At 41.2% G+C, this 24,550-nt stretch overlaps 1 protein-coding gene across 1 annotated transcript in view; it reads left to right on the plus strand.

Moving 5' to 3' along the window:
- CNIH3 (cornichon family AMPA receptor auxiliary protein 3) overlaps positions 1–24,550 on the plus strand; it is a 633,543-nt gene that overhangs the window by 124,987 nt on the left and 484,006 nt on the right. Inside the window, exon 2 of the mRNA XM_078647523.1 lies at positions 14,182–14,250. Within this exon, the coding sequence (XP_078503649.1) occupies positions 14,182–14,250 (69 nt within the window). The remainder of the gene's footprint in view (positions 1–14,181; positions 14,251–24,550) is intronic.

Genomic DNA, 24,550 nt, shown 5'->3' on the forward strand with positions numbered 1-24,550 from the left:
CAAAATTCAAACAAAATTTAATTAATTACTACTAAAATGTTAACACATATAATAAAGATACAAACACTTCTTATACAAAAATACATACATCACACATAAATAACATATATACTAAAATACATTACATCACTGAAAAATCGATATTTTTAACTACTATATTTTTGCAAAAGATATTAAACACTTTTTCACATGGATATTACTTACCTTAAATCGATATTCTGGACCACGAGAATTTGTCTGTCGATATTTCTGACCCACGATATTTATGACTCGATAGTTGTGCAAATTGATATTTTTTATTCGATAGCCTGTCTCCGCACCAGAAGGGAGAACAGGTTACAACCAATAGAAACAAAGGAAGGTAAACTGCCATGTATACGGACCAATAAAAAAATGAAGGCAGATTGCAAGTCTTTATTAAGATATATTAAAAAAATAGATTTTACAAGCAGCAGGCAAGACCTAAAAAGGCAATTAATACTCTTGAGTCTATTCTTCATATGAAAAATGTTCAGTTCTCCAGTTAGAGGCCTTATTTTGAGAAAACCAAGATTTCTACATCGATCAGTCCAGTTTCACAGTCATATGTATCACCTAGGTTGTACCCTTCAAATTACTGGACAATGTACAGAGCACTTACCTAATCTTTGACTGATTTATAGTTATTTGCTAAGAGCGAACAAAACCTAAAAGAATTCATGTTTTAGCATTCAATGAGACAGAAAAATCATATTTCAAAGATAAATGATAAAAGTATATTACATTTCAAGACTCCTGAGATTAGTAGAAGTTACCTGTTAATGGTGAGAATTTTGGGGTTTTTCAAATGAGTATTCAGTTTCTTTATATCCCTATTAGGTCATCGGATTATTCGGAGCAAGGCAGGAAAGGTCATCATAATATCCAGGGGCACAGCAGGAAAAAGATGAATCAGGAGTGCATATATTTTTCATCTTTGGAATTTTCAGAATAGATGATGATTGTAATCCTTGAGACCATAGATTTATTTATTTATACAAAATTTATAGCGCGCTCAGTTACCCAAGAGCATCCCGGCGCGAAACAGAAGAAAAAGAAAACCTCACAGATCACATCCTAGCTGACATATAAGGAGCAGTTGGGATTGGCCCCCTAAAATTAACTCCGTTATTCCACTTTCCAAGACCCAAATTGAGGCCCACCTCAAATTTGTAAATATTTCGAAATTACTTGTGAGCAAGATTCAATGGAACAATTTCTGTTTCACAATAAAAGGAACTCCATGCAGATTAAAGTTGTCATCCTATTTTTTTCAGTTATGATTGACAATATTGACCACAACGTGCTCCATGTATATCATTCACCACAAGGTGCTATAGTAAAATTGCTAATCCCCATTTTGTGGAACACAGATGCCATCAGATAATGCTCTTAGTGTTCTCTTCTGCTCTATGCCCATCATCAGTGGACTCTGGGAACGCTTTGCTTATGCCCATCATTCAATAGCATCTTTTTTTTACATTACCTTCCTATTCTCTGCAGCAGCAGCATCAATCCACCAAGATGTCTCTATGTGACTGCAAATCATGCTTTCTCAGGTGGTGCAGACGTCTTCTTAAATGCTGAATGGTTGCAAACATAAAACAAGCAGGAAAACCTATCAATTATTTCGTAACACAATTTAGAATTCACATACATTCATAACACAGCTATCTTCCTGAGGAATAATGCATGTCTGCCTGGGCGTTCCAACATTTATAGATGATGGTCCTAGGAAACATGTTGAGTCAAAGTCAGTACACCATCCTAAGTCTGTTCTCTTCACAGAGGGTGCTGTAGCACTCCCCAAACTAAGATGGCCGCTTTGCAAATAAAAAGACATATTTCACACAATAAAATGCTGGGGCATAGCTCAGGGGGGATGTTTGGGGTGTGACACCCCCTAACTAATGTATTTTCTGATCAATAGTTGGGTACCAGTGCTTTCAGTCAGGTATGGTGAGGTGGCTGTCGGATTTCACCAGGAATGTTTACATACATACAGACAAAAATGCACATACACTGTCTCTGTTTTGAAAGTCCTCGAAAATGTTTGTTAATTACAAAATATTATGTTTTCTCTCACTTAGGGGTCTATTAGGATGGGGGTCGGAAAATCACTCTGACCGCCATGGTAGTGGGAAAAGACCGCCCACCAGGACCACGGCATAAAAGCTGGTCCATTTAGTATGCTCCGTAGTCGACATCCAACCGCGGCGGTATGATCGTGGCCTTTAACATTGCGTCGGTTGCTGCCAGCAGCACCACTGCAATGTCAAAAGGAGCATGTCCTGCATATCCCTGCACTGTGTGGCAGGGACATGTAGAGGGTACCATGGGTACCCCCCAGTGCACCCACAACTCCCAACACATTTGGGGCCCGCAATGGGCTCCCGGAGACATTCTCCGCATACCTTTCCATGGCGGTTCCACCGCAGCGGAAAAGCAGGCTTCCGCAGGCATCATAGTCATGTCGGCAGTGCCTTGCCCTGCACCGGCCCCATTTTAGCGGTCCAGCTCCTCCCGCCAGGCAAGCGCGCGGACTTCTACTGGCAGAAATATGGCGGGCGGTATTTCTCACCACCGCGGTGATCACCGCCATGCTAATGTGACCGGTGGTTATCCGGGTTTCGAACACGGACGGATGGCCGCGGCCGGCCCGGCGCTTTCCACTGCCAGCCCGGTGGCGGCCATACGTCCGCCTTTCTAATAGACCCCTATGTGCTCCTACCAGTCTACATTCCTATCCCTTTCTACTGCCCCTTATGCCCCTCTCATGCACCCTGCTTGTCCTATAATGTATTTTAACATTATATGCCAGTGTGATTGTTGGGAAAATCTGAATCCCCCCCCCCCCAAATCTTACTGACCAAGCTACACCCCTGGGGAAATGCCATCTTTCCACACACATTCCCAGATGATGGCATCATTCAAATAGCTCTGCTGGGTCTATTGGCCCGATTACACACTGTTCATAAAAATGTACTGCAAACATTTAGCGCAGAGAGAGCTTAAACAACTGTAACCAAACAACCCAGATAGATGCACCATGCACTAGAGGTTAGTTTTTATTTGCTTTCATGTAGAGTGTCATGAAAATAATACAGAAGACCTATTTACCTGTACAAAGTTCTGAAATGCATAATCTAACCCTAGGCAGGCACTCGATTCAGAAGAATTAAATCAATACCAGTAAAGGACTGGCAAAGTCACAAGGTCTCATCTTTCAATATTGTTATCTGACCTTTATACTTTTTGCCTGTGCTGTTATGCATCGGCAGAAAAATATCTACATATTTTTTGCTGATGTGGAAAAGCATTGACAAGAACAAAAACAAGCAGCCACAGCATAATGACAGATACGGTAGTCAGACAAAATATCGAAATTAAAATATCGATATACAATAATATCGATGTTTTAATTTCGATGGTATAGAATATCGATGTCCAAAATATCGACAGACAGAATATCGTTTTTTAAGGTATGTATGTTACTAATATCGAAATTTAATAATATCGAAATTTTGTTTAGTGTTATGTATTTTATTATGTTGTTTATATGTTTGCTAAATATGTTTTGTAATGTATGTTTGAAAATTAGTACATTTGTTTACATTTTGCGTTTTAGTATCAGAGCGGGTTGTGGGTTTATAGGGGAATAGGGTGGGAAGTAATTTAATAATAATTCATTAATTAATATATTTTTGTAAATATTTTAATTAATAATTAATTGGTAATTAATTAATTTTAATTAGTTAATTAATTAATATATTTTTGTAAATATTGTTAATTAATAATTAATTGGTAATTAATTAATAATAATTAGTTAATTACATTAATTGGAGTTAATGTTTTAATATATATACATTTTTGTTATTGTTAATTAATTAATTGGTAATTAAATAATATTAATTAGTAAATTAAATTAATTAGAGTTAATGTGCTAATATATAAAAACATTGTTAATGTTAATTAATAATTAATTGATAAATAAATAATATTAATTATTTAATTAAATTAATTAGAGTTAATGTGCTAATATATTTAATGTTTTTGTTATTGTTAATTAATAATTAATTGGTAATTAATAATTATTAAGTGATTAAATGATGTGATTGATTTATGTGTAGTGGGTTGTGTGTTTATAGGGGGATAGGGTGTGATATAATTAAATGTAATTAATTAAAGAGATTGTATTTATTTGTTGGTATTTATTGTTACTTAATTAGTAATTAATATGTGTTAATTAGTTCATTTATAATTACATCAATTTAGTAATATTAATTGTTATTAATTGATTAATAGAAATTTATATTAATTGTGTTTTTTTGTATGTGTAGTGTGTTGTGTGTTAAAGGGGGAGTAGTGTGGGAAGTAATTTTTACCCCCATGCTATCCAACGCTTTCCCTACTGTTGCACCCTCTGGAGTGGGAATAGTAATTTTTACCCCTACGCTATCCAACTCTTTCCCTACTGTTGCACCCTCTGGGGTGGGAATAGTAATTTTTACCCCTACGCTATCCAACGCTTTCCCTACTGTTGCACCCTCTGGAGTGGGAATAGTAATTTAAACCCCTACGCTACCCAACGCTTTCCCTACTGTTGCACTCTCTGGAGTGGGAATAGTAATTTTTACCCCTACGCTATCCAACGCTTTCCCTACTGTTGCACCCTCTGGAGTGGGAATAGTAATTTAAACCCCTACGCTATCAAACGCTTTCCCTACTGTTGCACCCTCTGGAGTGGGAATAGTAATTTTTCCCCCTACGCTATCCAACGATTTTCCTACTGTTGCAATATGTGGAGTACGTATATATATTAATTTATATGTAGAGTTTTAAATTTATTTTAAATGTCTATGTATTAGTTATAATTTTTTAAATATGTTTTAATGTTTTTATTTAATATTTTAAAATTATATGTATGTTTAAATTATTTTTACGTTATTATTAATACATTTAAAAAACGATATTTTTAATTTCGATATTTTTGTACTACGATATACATTTTTCGATATTTTTGTACTTACCTTTATGAAGATATAACTCCGATATTTTTTACTTCGATATTTTTGTGTCGATATTTTTGTATGTAGATATTCTGTCTGTCGATATTATGTCATAGATTCGACAGATACACACATACGCTCCATGATGCACAGCCATTTTTCACTTTTTTTAACTTTTAATTTACCATTCCAAGATGACAGCAGCCAATCCTAAGCAGTAAATAAAAAAAAATAGGTGTGAAAGCGCATTAAAAAAAAAGGAGTGACCATCTACCAAATTGGAGCTTCTTGCTCTCCAAAACAGATTATTTTTGTAGAACTGAACAATGAGGGCTGGGGAGCAATAGTGATTTGGAGAGCTGCAAAAGTCAAAGTGAGGAGATTAGGACGAGCGTGGCAGGGGATGGCTAAAAGAAGAAAATGTAAAAAATGTCAGATAGGTGGAGCAATGGAATTGATTGTGGGTGTGAGCAACGTGGAAAGTGCAGCGGGCAGAAATTTGAAGAGGGAAGTTATAGGCAAGGTAGAGACCAAGAAAAAATGCACTCCATGGAGTTCTGAAACAAAAAGAAAATTGTTGTTTTGTGAATTAAGCAGTGGAAGAAAGCAAGTCATTTAATCAAAAAAGAAGCTGTGCTCCATGGAGCAGATAAACACAAGAAGGAAAAGAAACTGAATAAAAGCAAGCAAATGAGATGTCCTAGAAAGTCAACAAATAGTCATCAATGGACTGGCACAATGCCTACTGTAATTAGTAATTAAAAGCTGTCAATAGACAAGACCTAAAAACTGATATTGACTAATTTGAAGCTGCATTACATATCCTCCGGAATTGGGCTTTTCCCTTGATAAATTTTAAAAGAGCCCATAGTGCCAAGTGTTAGGGGGTTAACTTTGACAATATTCCAAAAAACATCAGACTTGTGGATCATAAATGACTCCACTGTCTGCAAAGGGTCTACTCCATATAATATTTGGCACAAGACTCAGGCTCCCTAAAAAAGGCCAGAGATGTCCTGTAGGAAGCAGGAGGCAGTTGCGAGCAATATAAACTAATCATCAATCAATCAGTAGATTTGTAGAGTACTTCTTGTCACCCCTGAGTGTATTCAGGCGCTGGCAATGTAAGAGAAGGCCAAACATTATTTATGACTTTACATAAACAAAATATACGATAAAATTTGCTCACCTGAGCTTCATGTACTGGTACTCTTTTTCCCAAAATCTTACAAATCTGGACAAAATACATCTTCATGTTGAACAGGCAAGCACTTTTCTCTTTAAACGAAAGGTCAGTCCTATTAGCTTTTTGATTTTGTCAGTACTTTATTATTATGTAGTTGTGTCACAAGGATTTTGAGTGTGTGATCACTGTAACAAGAGGACATAGGGTAAGTTAAGTTAAAGGAAGCCTTCAATAAATACTTGACTTCTTTATGAATATTCCCACTTAAAGAAATATGACTTCATTAGTGTTATCTCAACTGAGATGGACTTTGGCAATAACTTTTCCCCTTTTCCCACAGATACTTTATTTTCTATATACTTCACCCTGTTCCTACCTCTAAATCTAATTGCTTTTTGTGTGCTCTCCCTTACTTTGTACTCACTAATCCCGTGGTATTAGGATGTCAGTTAATATAACCAACTGTTATTTGTCTCCATTAATACAATGTCGCTGCTTAGCACAATTTTCTTTACAAAACAACTTACTATGACTGTTAACATTTAGGGGCCGATTCCGATTCGGTAAAATCTCGTAGGAATAGACGTATGGAGCATTTATCCCATACAAATCGTATCCTCGTACGATGTAGTACGATGTGTACCCAAAGCAGTTCTACGCCGAATCGTACCAAAGCCCATATGACTCAATAATCCATACAAATCGCATTCGGAACGCGCAGTACGCAATGTCCCTACGGATCGAAGCATCATTTTCCGACCCAGCATGTACGATTCGTCTAGTCAGCACTCCGTACGACTGTTTTTTAACGAGAGCTCAAAATGTCCGGAACAGCAGAATTTGACTCGAAGTGCGTGCAAAACAGACCCCCGGTACGGTTCGTACACCGTACACCCCATGATCGTAGGGGTATGTCTCGTACACCTACAATCATGGGGTATGGTTCTTACACCCCATGATTGTAGGGGTACGGTTCGTACACCCCATGAGCGTAGGGTTACGGTTTGTACACCCCAGGATCGTAGGTGTACGAACCGTACCCCTACGATCATGGGGTGTACGAACCGTACCCTATGTGATTGTGTGGCTCTTCGTACGAATTGCTCATACGCGACGTTTACCGTACGAATCGCGTTCTCATTCCCCGGTCCGGATCGTATTTGTTGGGTCGTACGGCTTGTTTAAAATTCGTGCGGTTCACTTTCAGGGTCCGTATCGTATGGATTTTCCCTTGCTTTTCGTACGGTTCGCAACGATTCGGACGTATTTTTTTACAACGGATCGTACTACGCAATTCGGACGGATTTGTACGAATGTTACAGAAACTGCTACAAATTCGAATCGTCGTACGGATTTGTTTGCCGAATCGGAATCGACCCCTTAATAATTGATTGTTAATACTTTTATTTACTTTGTGTTATCATTATTATTAAACACTTTTTATTCCAATTTGATATTATTAATTATAATACATAGGATTCTGAAATCCCTGTATAAAACCTTTCTCTAATTTCTTTATAATAGGTGACTTGTGTTGCACCCTGCCACCAATAATAAAGAAATGATGTCAGAACTCAACTTTAATAAGTTATTACAGTTGAGTTCTAACATCCCAATGCCTGCTACCAGAGCCATCACTTAAGGAGAGAGGCAGATCTGGACATGAAGCATAATTAAAGTAGTTGCTTTTCTTTATTCTGCTCAGTTTTTCCAGCTGTGCAGTGACAATAGAAAGGAGATATTTATGGCAACATGTTTATCTTTTGCTATCCTTATCTAACTATAGAAAAGAACAAATCTTTTGACTTTTTTTCCAAAATTCCAAGCTTCTGCGCTTTTAAAAAAAACAAAAAACCGACTTATATGTGTAGTTTTGTGTTGCTAAAAAGGGAGAAGGGGGGTCTCAAAACAAGTTTCCCCATTCATTTTACCATAGGAACTATAGACACATGTACAGCACAAACCACTTAACAAATAATAAATATATGTGTGTGTGTGTGTGTGTATATATATGTATATATATATATGGATAGATGATAGATAGATAGATAGATAGATAGATAGATAGATAGATAGATAGATAGATAGATAGATAGATAGATAGATAGATAGATAGATAGATAGATAGATAGATAGATATATTCCCTACTGGCAGTTGTAGTCAGGACCTAGTTTCCATAGGAAAAGCATTTTTTGACTCGGCTATACCTTTGACGTATGTTGACCAATCTTCACAAGCTTTTACAAAAAATGTGTCACAGTAAGTTCCATTTGTCATGGAAAGTTTGGGGGTGATCTGTGCAGTAAGGACTGAGAATTTGGGGCACAAAATAAAGGTGCATTTGTAATGGTAATTCCCATAGGAACCTTTAGCCACACCCACAGCGCAAACTGCTGAACGGACTTGCACAAAATTTGGCAGGAAGGTAGATGTTGGTTCAATGAAGTGCCTTGTGCCTATTTGGTGTAAATCTGTTCAGTAGTTTTTGAGAAATTTAAGTTGAAAAACAACTCGGCAAACTCAGAATCAAGGTAAGTCAACGCAGCACGCGCGAGATTGTATTTTTGAAGCGCGAACTAGCAAAAAAAATTCACGAACTTGCAAATTGCGGATTGTTTGGCAATTTCGCGCGATTCACGGAACGCGAAATTGCCAAAAATCCGCAAATTTCGCGAGCGGAATGAATTTTCAGCCCATGCTTAACTCATACACCCACTGACAGACCTATTCAGACACTCATACACCCACTCAGACATCCACTTAGACACTCACACACCCAGTCAGAGACTCACTCAGACATTCATTCATTGACTCACAGACCCACTGAGAGATTTATAATTCCACTCAAACACCCACTGAGACATTGATTGCCCCAGTCACAGATCGAGTCTGACAATTACGTACTGACTCACAGAACCACTAACAGCCTTGTACTTATACTCATACATTCACTGATAGAGAGACACACTCAGAGACTTATGCAGCCAGTGACACACTTACTGAAAGACTCATGAATCTACTCTGATATCCACTCATAGACTTATATATGCAGTGACAAACCCACTCAGAGACTTATGCATGCACTCACATAACCGAATAAATCATTAAACCAGACTGTGATAGAGTACTTGAGATATTGATAAATGTTTTTATAGCATTAATTAGATAGCAATTTATACAGTGTGATGGTTAGAATTAGTAAGATAGTTATAACTGTTGAATGTGGTGGTGGCTATTGAGTTCCTGCTTTTGCTTTGCATTTTCACGACGTGTCATGAGTCATTGTGAAAACAGAATGTAGGTTTTAGAAATGGTTTTTATAGAAACTCTCTAGAAAACCATGACTTTAGAGAATACTGTAACCCTTAGTGTGTAAAATACTGTGATATATGTGGATATATGTGTTTTTGACTTTATGGAAAAGGCGCGATCGTCGCGGTTTATAAAGTCATCACGACATCTCGAATAACCGCAAAAATGAAAAATAGGTCTGAAAGATGTTTTTTTAAGAAACATTGCGGCCACATGCATCATTGTAGGATTTTGCAATTCCTAAATTGCGAAAATTCAGGAATCGCAATTTAGGAATTGCAAAATCCTATGCATCAAGAAATCTTAAAAGTTTTTAGGATTTCTTAATTTTCTGTATTTGCGATTCCTTAATTGCGAATCGCAATTAAGGAATGGCATTACATTGATTCCTATGGGCCTAGAGGCCCATGGGAATCAATGCCTTTTTGCAATTTTTATTTTGCGAATCGCAATTTGTTGATGCATTTCAAGGGTGCTGGGGGGGGTCCAAAGGACCCCCCCCCTGCACCCTTGAAATTTTTTTTAAGTGCAAGTTTCACACACACATGTCCAAAGGACATGTGTGTGTGTAACATGACACTTTCAGTTCAAAAGAATTTTATTTGGGTAAAGATTATGAAAGAATGCAAGTTACAATAATAGCAGAGTTATGATGAACATACAGTAAAAGGTATGAGATGTAAAAGGGATAAATAAGTGAATTATAGTAAAACAAAATACAGTGAAAATCAAGAGTCAGTCAAATAGTAATCAAGTAGGCATGAAACATACTATACATCCAAATCAATATAGATGATGAATGAAATTAATATAACAGGTTAAAGGAAATTATGGAGGTTTTGCAACTTCTTGTTGGAGGGGAGTTAGAGACAAGGAGCGCCTAGCATGCAAATCAAAGAAGGATGTAATGGGGTCCCATAAGTGTTTTCTTTTTGTGGCTAAAGCTAATGGGTAAACAAAGGTCGTGTCCAATCTGTGGTTAGAACAAACAGCATACCACCACGCCTGATATGAAAGTTTAGTGTGATCTTTCCAAAGTTTAGTGGGAAGAGGACTTTGATGTTTCATGGTCTATTGAGTTATGGGAAAAAATTTGGCTGAAATTGCGCAAATCTTCTAGGGCTGCAAACATTACTCAGACTTTATTTTTTGTTTATAACAGACTCTTATTATCGCCACTTGCCCTTAGCAAATATCATTCAGATTCTTCTGATACATGTTGGACATGTTCCGCACCACATGCAGATCTGGTTCACTTACTCTTCAACTGTGCTCCAGTCCATCTATTTTGGATTAAGGTTTGGTCCCAAATTAATACTATTTTTTCCTCGAATCACCCTTTTTCTATAACTCACATTTTCTTAGGAAGTGTCTCTCCTATTTGGACTCATCACATACATGTCAAGATAATAGACCTACTATTAGCTGTAGCCTTTCAGTAACATGACACTTTAAAAAATGCTTTTTTGAGCTTTTTTGAAAGATTTCGCAAATTAACACAGGGTCAACCTCGTGTTAATTTGCTCCTCCTATTTGCAAATTCGCATTTTTTAAAACATTCATGCATTGCATTTAAGGAATCGCACAAATGCGATTCCTTAAATGCAATCGCATTTTTAGGAAATGCAAAAAATTGCGTTTCTAAAAAAATTGTTTCATGCATACCAAAAAGAGATTTTGGAATCGCAAACGGCCGAATTTTCCGATTCGCACCGTTTGCGACTCCAAAATCGTTTGATGCATGTGGCCGTTAGTACAAAAATATGAGTTTAAACATGCTTTAAAAGAAGTATGTATATAGTAATATGTGTAGTGCAATGTTCATAATGGATAATTTTACATAATATTTTTGGATGTGTTGGTGGTCATTGAATGTCTGCTTTCGTTTTCTGTTTTCGTGACATGTCTGCGAGGATCGCGACGTTGTCACTACAAACACCAACAACTAAAAAAAAAACTTTTGCATTTTTTCCCTATTATTTTGGGTACTAAAGTGGCTCTGACAAGAGCCATTGTGTTGGCTGTGTGTATATGGCTGCTACACACAAGACCAAATGCAGAGTTTAGAAACACTCTGCTGCCTTCATTTGTAAAGTGGACTCCATCATTTCATACTAAATATTTAGATTTAAACATTATTTAAAAAATGTCTTTAAGTGTATTTTTCAGTATGTGAAATACATTTACTGATCGCAGATTCTCCACAAAAAATGCGACAATGTTGTGCCGACTCACAATATTGTTAAAAATAAAACCAGTTATTAATGCACTTTCTGATAAACACATACCAAATCAAAAAATGAGTGGTATATAAAATAAATATAATATACAATTATTGAAAAAAATACGAAAATCTTAAGAGGTTCAAATAAAATAGACATTACAATTCGGAAATAGAATTTAAAAAACCTGAGAAATTTACTAAAAAAAAACGAAGGTTACAGAGACGTTATAGTTAGGAATTAGCATTTAAAAAACCTTAGAAATTCACTGACAGAACCAAAGGTTACAGGGGCATTATAGTTACAAAATAGAATTTAAAAAAAACCTTGAAACTCACTGAAAAAAACAAAGCTTACAGGGACTTTATAGTTAGGCTGACATTTCACTCATACAAAACCAGAGAAATTCAGCAATTATAGTAAGCTGAGCTAACTATAACTCTTGCCCCCGCAATGCACTGCTTACAACCTCACATATTACATCACTCATGACATGAAGACTGCGCTATGTTACAGGGAAAGAACAAGAATGTGCTGTATTGAAAATACTACGCATTACTGTCCTTTCCCCTGCACTGGCGCACAATGGGCTGCGTAGCCCCAATGCAGGCACCTTTGCACCATGGAGCAAGAGTGCCTGCGTTGCACGCAGGATTGTTTTTGTGCAGGAAGGGCCATATTCCTGCACAAAAACAATTCTGAAAGGCATTTACTCTTTCTATGTGTGCTGCAGAGAGAGGAAAAAACGTTGAGAAACAAAGATACACTTTTCCTGGGGAGGTGTATATTTGTATATTTTTAGCGCATCCCAGGTTTACCTGTTCTTGTAAAGTGGACTCCATCATTTGTAAATCATGGATGTTGTGCGGAAACACCCACACAACACCCTTGTAAATGCCTCCCTGGCGCAGAGTAATGCAATGCAGCAATTTGTGCTGCGTTATATTACTCAAGATTTATGAAGCCACACAAGGTGACCTTGCGTGGCTTCATAAATCTCTGTTTTGTGTTGCGTCGTTCTTGCACCACATTGCGTGGTGCAAAAACAACACAACAGGTTCTTGTAAATGTACCCCATAGTATTATTCAAATGTGTGGATAAGTGAGGGATTTGCAGTGTAGCAAAGCTCCAGATCATGAATTAAATAGTCTGTGGATATTAAAATGACACAACTCTTCAATAACTATTGTCTTGTAAACTGTTTTCTTGATCAAATTCAACCAAAAAGAGCCTTTCAGCATTTGTAATGCATTTGTTCTGTGCAGCAACAATTTACATTTACAGTATTGTAATGTGACGCGACAGATCAGCACTGAACAGGTGCATTAATCATCATGGAGCATATTCAGAAACAAACATTTAAAAGTCTGAATACGATGTGCTGTAGACTTTTTCCTATCAATTTCATTTATTTCAGTGTATTTAGAAATTCACAAAGATCCCCAGGAGTAAACACGGAAAGGCACAAGTTGTACATTTATATTCATACTCCCACTACTATGTACTTGGGTGCATTTGTCTACAAGGCGGAAAATTGTAATGAATAAACATTGTGGAAATGTTCATTAGCTCATGCACATTTGTGTCTTTCTCTAGCTCGAAAATATTCTTAAAGGTGAGGTATCTATTCCTATAAACCACCAAAAACATGTATGTTAGAAGAAACTCTTTTCCACCCGATTTACACAGTTAAACCAACATTTTGTAAAAGTAAACGAAGTGGGACTGCTTGTGAATATGCACAGAGTTATTACTTTGTGGGTGTCCATTATTGCTCCCCTCCCATTATTCATTTCCTGGAAATGCCCATGTTCGAACTCCAGGAATACAATACATGTCTAATGTTTTTTTCCCATTCGTAACATTCTTAACTAGAATGTGTGGGATTAGAAATTTTCACACCTTGTTTGATGATTCAGGATTTAGGATTTCCGCCTGTAAATTCAACTTTATGCATAGACCAAAGGAATAATGAATTGGGCCTCTTAAATCTTTCTTTAGCATGTTCATGCCAATTCACAATGTTCCAAAAGCAGAGAGTTCACACCAGTTCATAAAAATACTTTTAAATCTATCACTTTCTTTGTAAATCATATTATGCCAACATGTGACATGAATTGTGGTTTCGGTCACTTAGGATACCAAATCTTGTGAAAAAGTAATTTTCCCTGTTGTAGGGCAGGATAAAAAATGCAGTTCTTACGGAACCAATGCTAAAAATGAATGTTCACATTTTGAGTGAGCAGTGCTTTACCTGTTGACCAGCTAAATTATCTATCAAAATATCTCCAATAGAAGATTGAATATACCTGACCATTGACAGGCACTTTAAAAGGAATGCAGTCGCTTGAGTTAACTTGTACCTCTAAATGTCTCGTAACCTTCTTTGTGGCCTGTAGGAATGACAATTGCCTTCTCTTTTTTGTGTGCAGATAATCGCCTTTGATGAGCTTAGAACGGATTTCAAGAGCCCAATAGATCAGTGTAATCCAGCACATGCTGTGAGTATCATCAATTATGATTTTTGGTTTTGTAAATATTCCCTGTTGTTGCACTGATAACCAGGTTTTTGGCCTTTCACTGTGGGTAAGTCTCACTATTTGTGTCTCACCCCCGGTAATCACCTAGGTAAATGAACTGTGGGTGTTTACCGCCAGTGTATACCTTTCAAGATAAGGCTACTGTGATGCAGCTAGGGACAGGGGGACTTGGTTACATTTGGACATGTGTACATGTGCATGTGCACAAGTGTGCAGACTGCCTGTGTGAGACTACTGTTGTGCGCAGCATGGAAGCCTGGTGCAGAGGGGACTCTGGAAGGTTAGATGGTGACTTGGGATAGGTTTTAAAATATTAGTGGGCACTTATAGGTATGGTTAGTAGGGTTTACTGGTTTATCTGCAGTGTCACTGAATTATACACTTAATGGGAAATCTTTCTTAGAGGCCAGTTTTGTTCCTTTAGACCTAAAAAGTCCTGTAAGGTATGAAACTGAGGTGAAACAAGTGCACCCAGTTTGAATATACAGGTCCAAAGATCCTACACATACACTTTATGGGTCATCCAGAATTCTCATATTTCTCTGACTCAACTCAGAATCAGAGTCCAGGCCTTTTGTCACCCTGCTGGGAAAAGTTACTCTGTTTCCCAGCGAAGGGAACAAAGGCTTCCCCACACAAAAGGAGTCCTGTAAGGTATGAAACTGAGGTGAGACATGAGCCCAGTTTAAATACGCAGGCCCCAAGATTCTACACGTACACTTTATGGGTCATCCATATTTCTTATATTTTTCTGACTCAGCTCAGAATCAGAGTCCAGGCCTTTTGTCACCCTGCTGGGCAAAGTTAATTACCCTGTTCCCCAAGGGAGGGAACAAAGGCATCCCCAAACAAAAGGAGGAATTAACAATGCTTCACTCAGCTCCTAAGGAGGAAAGGGTTGGGAAGAATATCTGCATCTGTTAATTAGCTGTCACACTGTACAAGGAGTAGGACAGCCCAGGTCCATTGAACAAAGAAGGAAGCCCAGACATCTGGAAGAAACACAGAAAGGGGCTCCCATTGGAGTTTTGGTAGGAATAATCCTGTCAGTGATGTCAGCTAGGAGCTAAGCTGAGATCCCCAGGGAACATGTGAACATTGGCCACTTGACGGCACCATCTTGAATTGTCCCAATATGCTGTGCAGTAGGGTTGTACAGGGGTGGAGGGGGTGATTTGGTACCCTGGGATTGGGTAGGGGTGCCTGACTTCCACCCACATAAAAAAATACTCCTACACAAATTCTCAATTTTCAATATATGTAAAAGGGGAGAAAGAATTGTTGGGGTTGGACTCTAGAATCGGTCGGTGGTAACACCATAGAAAGCTGGAAGGACAAGCCCCCCTGGTGCCCTAATAGACTAAGGACTCTGCCTACAACTGACCCCAGGGCCAGTGGGTCCCTCCAGAACCAGTACGGCAGGTTCCCTTACATCCTCTGAGGACCATCTGGGGGAAGATCTTAACTTCTGTGCCCCAGCAAGAGAAGAGGAGCACCAGAGTCCAAACAAATTAGAAGGTTGGCACATGGACCCAGTGAGACCAGCTCCCCCTAGGGTTCATCTCTGTAGAGGTCAGGAGGTTCCTGAAACTGATTTTAGAGCTTGCCACCAGGAGAAAAATGAGCCCAAGATTGCTAAAAATCGGCCCAATGTGGCCCAAGGTATGCTCATTTACAGATTCATGATCTTTGAACCCACACGGAAGGCCAAACATGCTTTGCTCTGCTGAATTCCCTTGGAATACCTCCTGCATGGGCCAGGGATGAGGATCAATAAAAGATTGATTATTTTTATTTTGCAAAGTAGGGGTTGTGCTTAGGGCCATCTACCCGACTGACTTTGGGTCTGGGTCCCCATTCCCCAGGCCAGCGCATTGCAGTGCATTGGGGGTGGGTCCAGAACAACAGAAGAGGATCAGCTTGTGGCCCAAATAACCAAAGAGCACCTCCCTGCTCCCTGTGCCCAGGGAGCGCTGCTTCCGCTGTTGTTGGGAGCAGATGAAAGAAAGGTTCCAGCTTCTGTGCTGCACCAGAGGTGTGATTGCGGGTGCGGGGAACAGGCTGCATATGTGAGAGCCTTGGATCGCCACCCTCAGTCCCCATCAATCATCATTGCCTTTGGGTGTCCCAGGTCGGGCCGGAACACCCAAACCACTACACAAAACAAGAGAAAATGAGGATACACGTCTGTCTGAAAAGAGGGAAAGCCACTACTCTAATATTCACTGCTCCTGGCTGGAGCACCTTATAATGCCTCAGGAGAAGCTTATTTCTATACTTATCTGCCTCTTAGGAAACACATGGAAAGCACTGGCCCCATCACCATGTCTAAGAAAGCACTTGAGGGCCGCAGGAGCGAGCAGCCTCTCCTCTTTGAGTATTATTTAAAACTGACCTGAAGTTTCTGGGGTCTTGGAATCCATGGCCTCCAGGATTTTCACTTTTACTCTTTAGTTGGGAGTGTAACAACCTTTAAGGGTTAACTCTATAGTTGTATTTTCTGAGGTTTGAAGGTGTAGATAAAAGACACAGACACATAATATGGTAATTTTTAATGCTTTATTGACAATACATGGTTGACAATTGTTTTTTATAAACATTGAATTGTTTTATTGCTGATATTGATTGCATTTAACCTCGGTTATGGTGACATAATGATTGTTTTTTAAGACGTGAATGATTTGTTTTTTAATAAGGTGCACCGATGACAAAGCTGATAGGCATGCCTTTTATTAAGCTGGTGACCTTTGACAAAGCCAATAGGCTTGCCAGATATGATGTTGTGGTGACAATTTGACAAAGCCAATAGACCTGTTTCTTTTACTGTAATACCCCCTGTTTCATGATGTTCTGTCTGATGTCGGTGAGGAGGTTCTATAATTTTAGGGATCATGGCCCATTAGGTGTAAAATGTGATTTTAGTGTCACAAAGGCAGTCCTGTCAAGTATCACGCATCAGGTGTGATGTTCACGCATTTCCGTGCGGTGTTCCGCATCACCGCACTGAAATGCATTGTCACGCATTTTAGGCACCTGCCAGCGCGCGCCACCAGCGGCGCCTGTGCAGTCTCTCTGCCAGCTCCGAGAGAGGTGCTGCTTGCTGGGCTGTCAGTTCCTAAATGGTTAAACCATGTGCTCTCAGCTATGTGGGGTGGCTGAGAGCGCTACAATGTATCTCACCCGGCCCAGCTGCCTTGAAACAATGCGGCAATAGTGGCTGCCTGCGGCGCCAGCACGGCGCCAGGCTTACAGTGACTCACACAGTCTCAGCTCCAGGGGGGTTGGGGAGGGGCTGCCCTCTCAGCAGTCGATACTGCTGTCAGTCAATTGTGGCACATCATGGGGGTCGGGATTAATTACACGGATACCATCACGTTGGGAGAAAGTCAGTGGAAGCTTGTGACTCTCAAGCCAACGACCCCACATTAATTGGCCTACATAATCTGTTTGACCCTCCTCCAGGCCTTTTTAGCATCCAGACACCTCTCTTGCCCGTCATGGATGTACCTGCCATAACCCGGTCTGAGGGAGTAACCTCTAAAATTCAGTGAATTCGGTCTCCAACTAGTGACTGGCCTTGGGCAGTTGACTCTGGAATAATAACCCTCCAACTGAATCCTCATACAACTGACAGTTGCACTCTTGGTTATGATAATGACTCAACCCATCCATGCACCTAGTATGGAAAGAATTTTTGCAGTTTTCTTTGCAGTTTTCTTTCATAGATAGTCAAACTTGACCCAAGGGAATTAAAGTGCTTAACATGAAGACCAGATTACTTTACATAAGGTCAGAATTTTTTTTATTGGATACAAGGAGATTATGTGATTTTCACAGAATCACAGGACGATGAGCCAACTCCAGAACTCGACCCTGGTTCCCCGGTGGCAAAGTTGGCAGCTCCTGTCATTTAGCCACATCCCTGCCTGATTTCAAGTGGAATGATCATGAAGCATGAGTCGTTTCATGGCAAGGAAAACAACTTGCAAAAGAAGATGATGCTTGTGTCAATCACAAACTAGATCTCACACATGCTTATGCTGTGGAACCCACGGATAAGCGTAATGCTGTGTTGTCTGCAATAAATACTACACCAGAGCATGGAGAGACCGGAACTGCGTAATTTCTTTGAAAATATGGCATAGTTCTGCTCTGTCAGGTGGCGCAGTGCAGCAATTTTGCTTGCTTGCTGTGTTGCACCACTTCTTTGTTAATAAGCCCCATATTGACCAATTTACCGAAAAGTAGTACATTTGTCTCATAAAATAACTCTTTAAATGGATGCAAATGTACTACTTTTTAGAATTCAGAAACATTGGAAGTAATAGACTTGGAAAACTATGCCAGAGTCTAGTTTTCAGGCAATCAAACACTCAAAACATTCATGGGACTAATGCTTGTAAATGACTGGCAATTCCTCGAACTAGCATTCCTAACCAATGGTTTTCACCCAATGTGCCACCCTAGACAGAGGGCGTGATTTAGAATTTGGCAGACGGAGTAAAGGCAGACAAGGTGGTTGATGACTTTATGGCTACTACTCTGCCCACAAAATTTAGAGATGTCCACCGGAGCAGCAGCCTATACATTTTCAGGAACCGCCGTCATGGTAGTTCCTATCAATGTAGGAAACGTTTAGTGAATGGCTCTGTCAAACACGAGGGCTGTCCTTCAAACTTTTCCAAATTATTTGTTTTTCAAAAACAAACTGCCAGAGCTGGAGTTTGTTTTTGAAAAGTAAAAAAAAAAAATAACGATCCCCACATCAGTTTTTTCTCATGGGGTGGGGGTAATTTGCATCGGTTGGGAAGACCTTGAGTTTGGTGAACAGGGCACTCCGTTATCATTGCAAAAGCTTGTCTGTTCGCCAAAGTCTAAATCAGCTCCAGAGGCCCACCTGGTGTAAATCAGTAGTGACCTTGCTCCTTATGGGATCAGTACACACCTAACCATGGTCATCTCACACATTCACTCTGTGTCTGTGGTCCACTGTTTTTAGGTCTCGGCCTGATCCAGCTCATGCGCTGGCCTCGGCCGAGACATTTTGGGGCTCTCAGAAGTGCTACTTTGCGGCGATCAGCTTGCTAGAACGCACACAAGAGCGCGCGCGCTGATCGCCGGCAAAGTAGCATTTGCGGTGATGCGCGTGCACACCACGCGTGTCACCACTCGTGTTTTTTTTAATTTAATTTCGCGGCCGCCAATGCTTGTTATGGATGGAAGTGAGAGTCACTCCTCCGACACCTCCCCACCCGATCGGTGTGTGGAAATGAAGCCACGTCATTCATTCTAATCCAGAACTAATTATACATATTATTTATGGCTGTCCCTCCAAAATGCTTTTACATCGCATTTACAAAACATAAGTTTAGAAAAATGAGTCTCTACATTGAGGAAGTTAGAACAGGTGTCTGCTTGGGCTAGCAAAACGTATTAGAGAGCATCTATTTAATATACGGTGCATCCTAGGACCCCAATCCCCACTTGTTATCTTGCGCCAGGCCCTTCCCCCTTACTACCGCCTGACGCCGTGCCGCACCTCCACTGGTCACCATCTGACGCCATGCCACCACCCCCACCCCCAAATTGTTATCTTCTGACGCCATATAACGGCCCTCCCGTTGATCACCCTCTGATGCCAATCCACCTGCTTTTGTTACCCTCTGACGCAAAACTTCCCCTACCAGGACAATGGTTGGAGTGTGTGAACCAAACCTCACAGTCGGCCGCTTTCTCTTTATTTGTCTGACTGCCTCCACGCATTTAACTGCAACTTCTGGAGTGGGGGAGCTCCTGTTATAATTTAGTCTCAGTACTAAGCGGACTCCCGCCGACGATTGTTTGTCGTTAATGGCGCTCATTTGCCTGCCATCACAGTGCAAATGTGGCTGAAAACACACTTCTTATCAATTTGCAAATGGATACGATGCCTTGCGGTGGGCTTCAGCAATGTCGGTGGTTTAGTGGGCAGGTGGACTCTACACTAGTTACTGCTTCTGGTTTTGAGGGCAGATGGACACTAAACTCAATCACTGCAACATGGTTTAGTGTACAGGTAGACACTACGCTCTATCACTGCAGTATGGTTCAGCGGACAAGTGAACACTATACTTAGTCAGTACAGCATGGTTTATTGGGCAAACAGACACTAAGCAAAGTCGCTTCAACATTGTTTAATAAACAGGTGTATAATGCACTCAGTCGCTGCTGCATGGCTTAGTGACCAGGTGGATATTGTACCCAGTCAATGCGCATGGTTTAACAGGTATTTGGCCACTACACTCAATCAGTGCAGCATGGTTTAGTGTGCAAGTTGACACTATGAGAGCAAACCACTACCACCATAACAAAGCTTGGTTTAGTGCGCCGGCGGACACGATAATCAGTCTGTCTAGAATGGTTTAGTGAGCAGGTGGACAATGTGCTTAGTTACTGCTGCATGGTTTAGTGAGCAGGTGGACACTATATCCAGTCAGTGCAGCATGGTTGAGTGGTTAGGTAGATACTACACTCAATGCAGCATGGTTTAGTGGGTAGGTGAATATTACTCTCAGCCACTGCAGTTAGAATAAAACACACAGCTAAGGGCACTTGAAACAAACTATCCAACATAAAATAGGCCATTTTTAGGTCGAGCTAGAACAGCGCTTGCGCTGTTTGTTGTTAGGTCTCTGTTTGTTGTTAGGTTGCTCGACTTTTTGTAAAGGGGATCTCAAAAGTGCTACCCAACCTTTGCTTGCTGGCTACAAGCATGAGTGCACACACGCACGGCCATCTGCTTTTCCTGCATCCTTTGTTTTCATGGCGCCTCTCACACTTGCCCCTCCCTCTCCCCCACCACAGAGCAGCCTCAGGCTCAATGTACGTTGCACGCTGTGCTCGTACCCCGCAGATGTTTTGTGTATTCCAGATAAACAGACACGTGTTTTACTGGGCTGTTTTGCGGAGACCCTTCTCCTGGCAACAGATTTCTTACTGGCTTTATGTTCACCTCTCACCTACAGTTAATCTTTCCCTTTGCCTCCGTGCATATTTTTTGTTTCCTCGTTTCTCTCTTAAAACGCCACTATATCATTTTCACCCTCCTTTTGAAGCCCTGCTCCTGCGATACTGATTTTCCGTCTCATTCTTCTTCCACTTTTTCCCCTCTTTCATTGCCTCCTTTTCTCTGTCTCTATTTTGCCCTGTCTCTTTTGTTCCCCTGCTTCCCGTCTCTCTCACCCATTCCCTCTATGTTCTCACTGGTCTCTCTGCCTCTCCTGCTCGCTCCTCTGTGATTGCACTTCCTTTCTGCCCCTCTCCCGCTTCTGTATTTTCCTTTGGCTCTCACTTCCTCACCGTTAACACTTCCTTCCCTTCCTGCCAGACCTCCTGACATTGCTATTTCCTCCCGAGTTTCTCCTCTTTCACTCTAGTCCATTTGCAGTGCTTTCTTTGCATGTCTCACTCATTCTCTCCTCTGGCATTTGCCTTCCACTTGTCTCTCCTTCCTCTGCATTTTTCCATCTCGCCAAGTCTCCCCTCTCTTTCATCTCTCCCTTAGACACCTCCTTCATTTCTCTCTGCGTCTCTTTATCTCTGTCCTGCTCCTCTGTCTGTGCTCTCTCTCTCTCATCTTTCCTCTACTTTGCGTACTCTCTTCTGCCTCTCCTTCCTATTCTTCTCGTACTGATGTCCACCCATCTCTCGCGACCTTTGTCTCTTCCTTCCTCTTTCATTGTGCCTGCTCCGGTGCTTCTCATCCGTGTGTCTCGCATATTTCGCCTGCGTCTCTCTTTCTTATGCCTTATTCTCTGTCAATGTAATGTCTCCCCACTCTCCCCATATGGCCAGGGACTGCCGGAGGACCCCCACCCTTCCATTAACCAACATAACATTATTAACAGGACGTGAGAGGGCTTTCTTTGGAAGGCGGGGAATCTTTCGACGCCCCGGCCGTATTTATTAAAATATGCAAAGTAAATCAAAATTGAAATAAACAATATTTACACAATTACGCAGAAAATGTTACAATTGATATATACAGGTATTCAGATGGCTAACCTTAACATATTTCTAGTACAAGGTATTTCCTATCCAAAACTCACATATCAATTCATATTATACATCGATAATTTTCTGCGTACCTATTTGGGCCTAGGGCAAGGTCGAAAACTGGTGTCAGATCCTTATCACTAAACCACGCCCTCCTGAAGGAGTGCGCATGCGCAGGAGGACACTTTTACAGTGGGGGCACATCCCCTCTCCGGTTACCCCCGAACGCCCTATTTAGCCACGCCCTCCTGTCGAAGTGTGCGCGTGCGCAGGAGGGCCCGTTTACCGTGGGGGCACATCCCCTCCCCGGTTACCCCCGTACTCCCTATAAAACCACGCCCTTCTGTCGAAGTGTGCATGCGCAGAGGGCCCGCTTACCGTGAGGGTACTTTCGTCCCCCGGTTACCCCGTACGCTCCATTAACTCCATTAAAGGGGGCCCTTGCATCTCTGTGCCGTTTACTGGCGTCATTGTGCACGTGTGGGGTGGCCAAAGAGCATAGAGAAGGTGTGACTGTCTCCCCCGCACCCATGTACCCAACAGGCTGTACCTGCCCCTAGAGTTCTGTCCACCCATCTCTCGCCGCCTTTGTCTCTTCCTGCCTCTTTTATTGTGCCTGTTCCGGCGCTTCTCATCCGTGTGTCTCACATATTTCACCTGCGTCTCTCTTTCTTCTGCCTTATTCTCTGTCAATGTAATGTCTCCCCACTCTCCCCATATTGTGCTCTGCCTTGATAGCTCCGTGGCTATGCCCCCCTGTCCTTTTCCCCCTCTCTCACTCTGTCCACCGTTCTCCGCAGTGTCTTCCTTTCTCTCGCCCCCTCCTGCTACTTCTGTATTTCCGTGTCTCCCACTTTCTCATCTGATATTGTCACCTTCTCCCTCTCTCTCCGTCTACCCTGGTATCTCTCCTCTTTCCTCTAGCTCTCATTGACAGACCCACTAGACTTGCTAAGTAACACCTGAAGCTACTCCGGACTTTGTGCCAGCAACGTGCTGGGACATTCGGGCCCCTGCATTGGACTGAATCATTCTTCCCATAGCAAATGAAAGTAGAAGCTTTAACACAAACTTGTGTGCAGTGCAAATAAAGTTTAGACCCATCCAGCTGAAAAGGTGAAACTACAAATCCCAGAATGCAAAGTCCCATTACTGGGTGAAGAGGTCTCTGTGCAACGAGCACTTAGCAGCCAGGGCTATTTCCCTTCTGACACGGATGCTCGGCCATGTTTCAAGAACCAGAAGTCAAAGTTAAACAAGCATTGGAAATGCAATAGGTCTCGCATTAGAAAAGTTGAAGTTATTGGTCTTGTAAATGACATATTTTATTTATTTGTTGGTTTTTAAAATTGCTAAATTGATGGTTTTGTCATTTACAATGCCAATAGTTATAACTTTCGCGAATGTGACACCTATAGCATTTGGAATGCAACATGTTTTGTATTTACGTCACTTAGATGGCAGCTCTGGTCGTTAGGCCACATCTCTAGAGAGCAGGAGAGTGCAGCAGGGGAGAGAAGCACAGCAATGCAATAGGTCTCGCATTAGGAAAGTTTGAGCTATTGGTATTGTAAAGGACACATTTTTTATTTATGTGCTTGTTTTGAAAATAGCGAAATTAATAGCTTTGTTATTTACAATGCCAATAGTTTTATCTTTCGCAAATGTGACACCTATTGTAACACAATATGTGTTGTGAGGGTGAGTGAGGGTGAGGGTGAGGGGTTGAGGGTGAGTGAGGGTGAGGGGTTGAGGGTGAGTGAGGGTGAGGGTGAGTGAGGGTGAGGGGTTGAGGGTGAGGGGTTGAGGGTGAGTGATGGTGAGGGTGAGTGAGGGTGAGGGTGAGGGGTTGAGGGTGAGTGAGGGTGAGGGGTTGAGGGTGAGTGAGGGTGAGGGTGAGTGAGGGTGAGGGGTTGAGGGTGAGTGAGGGTGAGGGTGAGTGAGGGTGAGGGGTTGAGGGTGAGTGAGGGTGAGGGTGAGTGAGGGTGAGGGTGAGGGGTTGAGGGTGAGTGAGGGTGAGGGTGAGTGAGGGTGAGTGAGGGTGAGGGTGAGTGAGGGTGAGGGTGAGTGAGGGTGAGGGGTTGAGGGTCAGTGAGGGTGAGTGAGAGTGAGGGTGAGTGAGGGGTTGAGGGTGAGGGGTTGAGGGTGAGTGAGGGTGAGGGTGAGGGGTTGAGGGTGAGTGAGGGTGAGGGGTTGAGGGTGAGTGAGGGTGAGTGAGGGTGAGGGT

This window comes from Lissotriton helveticus, chromosome 6, assembly GCF_964261635.1.
Source record: "Lissotriton helveticus chromosome 6, aLisHel1.1, whole genome shotgun sequence".
Taxonomy (NCBI): Eukaryota; Metazoa; Chordata; class Amphibia; order Caudata; family Salamandridae; genus Lissotriton; species Lissotriton helveticus.